Genomic DNA, 4,442 nt, shown 5'->3' on the forward strand with positions numbered 1-4,442 from the left:
GACTTGTCTATACAAAGTCACTTCCCTAAACATTATTTCTTAGTTTTTGCAACTTGACAAAGTACTTTCAAGAACACTTGAAAAGGCTATAGAAAATCAAAGTGAAGAATTATTCAACAACAACTGAAAACTCAGGAGCATATCGTGTAGTTGTTTAAGAATATATTCTTTTGGTATTACATTGTAAACTATTCCTAAATCTATAAAGGAATCAGTGTGGTGGTGTCAAAATTCTAAGTTGTATAGAAGGATAGCTTAGTGGGTAGAATAACTTCTACTTAGGCTTATCAAGCAATAGAGTCATTGCTTGAACGTGAGATTAAAAAAATTTTCTCACATTTGTGTAACTCGTTTTACTTTTTCTTGCAAAGATTCTTGAAACAGTTGTGAACATCCTGTGAGACAGGTCGTGGTTTTACTCCCTTAAGCAAGGAGGTTTCCACGTAAAGTCGTTGTATTGTTAAACTGCATTTACTTTCTGTTCATACTTGTTTATGTGTCAAGGGACCTGGTCCATTGACTAATAAGTGGACGCATATATGCTAACAAGTGGTATCAGAGTAAGCACTTTCTATCTGGTTCACACCAAGAAAGTGATATCTGTTCTAGGATGACTGCTCCTCTTAATCTAGAAGAAGGTCAATCTTCAACTAGACCTCCTCGTTTCAATGGGCACTTCTGCAGTTGGTGGAAAGTTAGAATGCATGATTTCCTCTTGAAGATAGTGAGCTATAGGACATTGTCTTAGATGGACCATTTATTCCAATGATTGAAGAAAATGATTGAGAAAAAAACTAGGCTTATTCCAAAGAATAGACAAAAATATGATGAAGCTGATAGGAAGAAGATCGAAAAAGGTTACAAGGCAAAGACTCTTCTTGTCTGTGGGATAGGGATAGATGAATTCAATCGCGTCTCAGCCTGTGAGTCTGCAAAAGAAATCTGGGACTACTTAAAAACAGCTCATGAGGGAACTGAACAAGTAAAAGAGTCAAAGATTGATATGCTCACTTCTTTGAATGAAAATTTCAAGATGAAAGAAAGAGAAACCATTCATGAGATGTTCACTAAATTGTCCTCCATTACGAATGAGTTGAGAAGCCTTGGAGAACCTATCAGCATGATCAAGCAAGTCAGGAAAGTGCTTCGAATCCTTCCGAAGTCTTGGGAAATCAAGGTTGATGCTATTACTGAAGCAAAAGATCTGAAAGTGCTGATAATGGATGCTCTCATTGGAAATCTGAAGACTCATGAGATGAATCGAAATCATGATCAGTCAAAGAAGAAAGTCAAAAAGGATAAGTCCTTGATGCTGAAATACAAATCTGAAGAAGACTCCAGTGATGATGATATGGCTTATCTCATCAATAGATTTCAAAATATTGTGAGAAAGAACAAAGGTTTTAAAAGGTGAGCAAACGGTCCTCGAATTGCCACTCAAAATGATACATGTTACAAGTGTGGTAAAGCTGGACACTTTATAAGAGAGTGTCCTTTACTCAAGACTGAAAATAAAGAGTATCAAAAACCAAGAGGTGATAGAAGAGAAGGGACCTGGTACTCAATTAAAATGATCGTAAAGATGCTGCTTATTATGTGGTCAAAAAGGCTCTTGCTGCATGGGGAGACTCTTCAAGTGACTCAGAAGATCCTGATGAACCAAACAATGTGTCAATGGTGGTGGTTCATAAAGAGGAAACCATATTCAATGAGGAAGATGAGGACAAGGTAACTCTTCGTGATATGAAACATGATCTGAATAATTATTCTCTTAAAAAATTGAGAACATTAGCAAATGTCATGATTGATTCAGTATTTGACTTAACCTCTGAAAGAGATATTATGAATGCTGAGCTTGACAGTTTAACTTAAAACAAACTTAAATTGAAAGAGAAAATGTTGAAAATGGAAGATAAAATGGCTTCTCTAGAATCTGACAAGACCGAACTTAAAAAATAGTTGTCTCACATAAATGAAGAAGCTGAAAAGCAAAATTGAAGGTCAAATGGTTTGGAAGTTGAAATTGAAGAAAAACTGAAAACCTTTGAGAAAAATCTTAGATTGGCTTTGGAGAAGAGCAATAACTTAGAAAAGGATATTGTTAAACTTAAGGAAGAACTTGAAAAATCTCTTAAGTGGACAAAATCTTCTAAGTTGCTATCAAGTGTAACAAATCAGAGCGATTTCAATAAGAAGGGTATAGGAAGTTTGAATATTACCCCTCCCTTTAATCCTCACAGCAAGTATGTTTTTGTGTCTGACAATCTTCTTTGTTTCACTGTGGTAAAAATGGGAATTTAAAAAAAAAGTGTACTGGCTGGAGAAAGTCTCATGAAAGACTCTTTAATTATACAGAGAGGCAAAGAGTATCAAACGAGAGACATGGTCCTCCAACACAATCCTCAACTAAAAGGTTTTCCGAGAAAAGATCTGATTCTACTCCAAAATATTTTGTCAAAAAGATTCAAAGTCTACCCCATTGGACTAGAAACAATCTGATCACTCCCTTGTCTGCCTTCTGGGAACTCAAATTGAAATGGGTTCCTAAGCCTAACAAGTGATTCTTGTTGCAGGTGAGTGAAAGGAGCAACAATCAATGTTGGTATATGGACAACGGATGCTCTAAACATATGACTGGTGACATCAAAAATTTCGTCTCACTCAAGACACTTCAAGGAGGAGGTGTCTCTTTTAGTGATGGAAAGAAGGGGTACATTTTGGGAGTTGGTAAAGTGGGAAAATCTCTTGAAGAATCAATTGATAATGTGTATCATGTCGGTGGTTTGAAGTACAGTCTTTTGAGTGTATCTCAAATTTGTGACAAGGGAAATGAAGTTAAGTTTACTTCTGAGAAGTGAACTGTGGTTAATCTAACCACAAAGAAAACAATTCTTACTGCCTTTAGAAGTAAAAACATGTACGTGGCTTACTTGGAAACGTCTCATGGAGATGATCTGACATGTCTTAGTGCTCAAAATGAAAATGTTGATCTTTGGCATTGAATACTAAAGCATGTGAGCTCATCTTTATTGAATAAACTGATTTCTAGGACCTGGTCCTAGGTTTGACAAAGTTAAAGTTTTGTGAAAACAAAATAAGTGAAGCTGGTGCAAATAATGAGTTGAGGAATGACAATGTTAATGATAATCATAGTCTATCTGAAAAGACTGATGAAGTTGAAAAGTGTGATGAGGGACCTGGTACTACTCTGAATTCCAGTCAGAATACCTCAAACTCTCCAGAAAATGATGAGCTCATTGAAGAAGAAGAACTTGCTGATCAGCTGAACCAGTCTACCTTGAGACCAGGATGGAAACATGGTTCATCACATCCTCTTGATAATCTTATTTCTCCTTTGAATTCTGGAATTCACACTAGATGAAAAAAAAAGGAATCTAGTTGCATTCTCAGCATTCATATCATCTATTGAGCCTAAGAATGTGAAAGAGGCATTAGGTGATGCAGACTGGATCAATTCAATACAAGAAGAACTTCATCAGTTTGAAAGAAGAAAGGTATGGTACCTGGTTCCTCGAATTGTTGGCAGAACAGTGATAGGAACCAGATGGGTTTTCAGAAACAAGCTTGATGAAAATAGCGTGATTACTAGAAACAAATCCAGATTAGTTGTTCAAGGATACAATCAAGAAAAGGAATAGACTATGATGAAACTTTTGCACCTGTTGCAAGGATGGAGGCCATCAGAATTCTAATAGCTTTTGCAACATTCATGTGTTTCAAGCTGTATCAAATGGATGTCAAAAGTGTGTTTCTAAATGGAGACCTGAAAGAGGAGGTGTTTGTTAAACAACCTCCTGGGTTTGAAGATGCTGAGCGACCAGATCACGTGTTCAGATTAGATAAAGCTCTGTATGGTATAAAATAAGCTCCTAGAGCATGGTATGAAAGGCTGCCAAAGTTTTTATTTAAAAATGGGTTCAAAAGAGGAAAAATAGACAATACCTTGTTCTTATTAAAAAGAGAACAAGAATTGCTTATTATTCAGGTATATGTGGATGACATAATTTTTGGAGCCACATTAGAACATCTGTGTGAAGAGTTTTCATCATTAATGGAAAAGGAATTTGAGATGAGCTTGATGGGTGAATTGACGTTCTTCCTTGGTCTACAAATCAAGCAATCATTAAATGGAATCTCAATCAGTTAGGAGAAGTACATTAAAGAGCTATTGAATAAATTCAATATGTTTGATTCAAAACCTATTAATACTCTTATGGGAACAAACTCCAAGCTTATAGCGGATAAATCTGATTCTCTTGTGAATCAAAACATATATAGGGGAATCATTGGGTCCTTGTTGTATTTGATTGCTATCAGACCTGATATTGTATACAGTGTTGGAATGTGTGCTAGATTCAAAACATGTCCTTGTGATTCACATTTGAAGGCTGCAAAACGTATTCTAAGAAACTTGAAGAAGA

The 4,442-nt window shown here is 35.9% G+C and overlaps 1 protein-coding gene across 1 annotated transcript; it reads left to right on the top strand.

The window, feature by feature from the left end:
• Positions 1 to 778: 778 nt before the first annotated feature.
• LOC138337280 (uncharacterized) lies at positions 779 to 3,382 on the top strand. The gene is made up of 4 exons (XM_069287184.1): positions 779 to 1,384; positions 1,609 to 1,728; positions 2,574 to 2,804; positions 3,050 to 3,382. The coding sequence occupies exons 1-4, from the start codon at positions 779 to 781 to the stop codon at positions 3,380 to 3,382; spliced, it is 1,290 nt and encodes a 429-aa protein (XP_069143285.1).
• The last annotated feature ends 1,060 nt before the right edge of the window (positions 3,383 to 4,442 follow it).

Source organism: Solanum lycopersicum, chromosome 7 (genome assembly GCF_036512215.1).
Source record: "Solanum lycopersicum chromosome 7, SLM_r2.1".
In the NCBI taxonomy this organism is placed as follows: Eukaryota; Viridiplantae; Streptophyta; class Magnoliopsida; order Solanales; family Solanaceae; genus Solanum; species Solanum lycopersicum.

Bases quoted from the DNA above. Each gene is read 5' to 3' on its own strand.
- LOC138337280 (XM_069287184.1), top strand. From the start codon at position 779: ATGATTGAGAAAAAAACTAGGCTTATTCCAAAGAATAGACAAAAATAT. The intron at 1,729-2,573 runs GTAACTCTTCGT...TTCTTGTTGCAG, and splicing joins ATGAGGAAGATGAGGACAAG to GTGAGTGAAAGGAGCAACAA. The intron at 2,805-3,049 runs GTATCTCAAATT...ACTGATTTCTAG, and splicing joins TGAAGTACAGTCTTTTGAGT to GACCTGGTCCTAGGTTTGAC.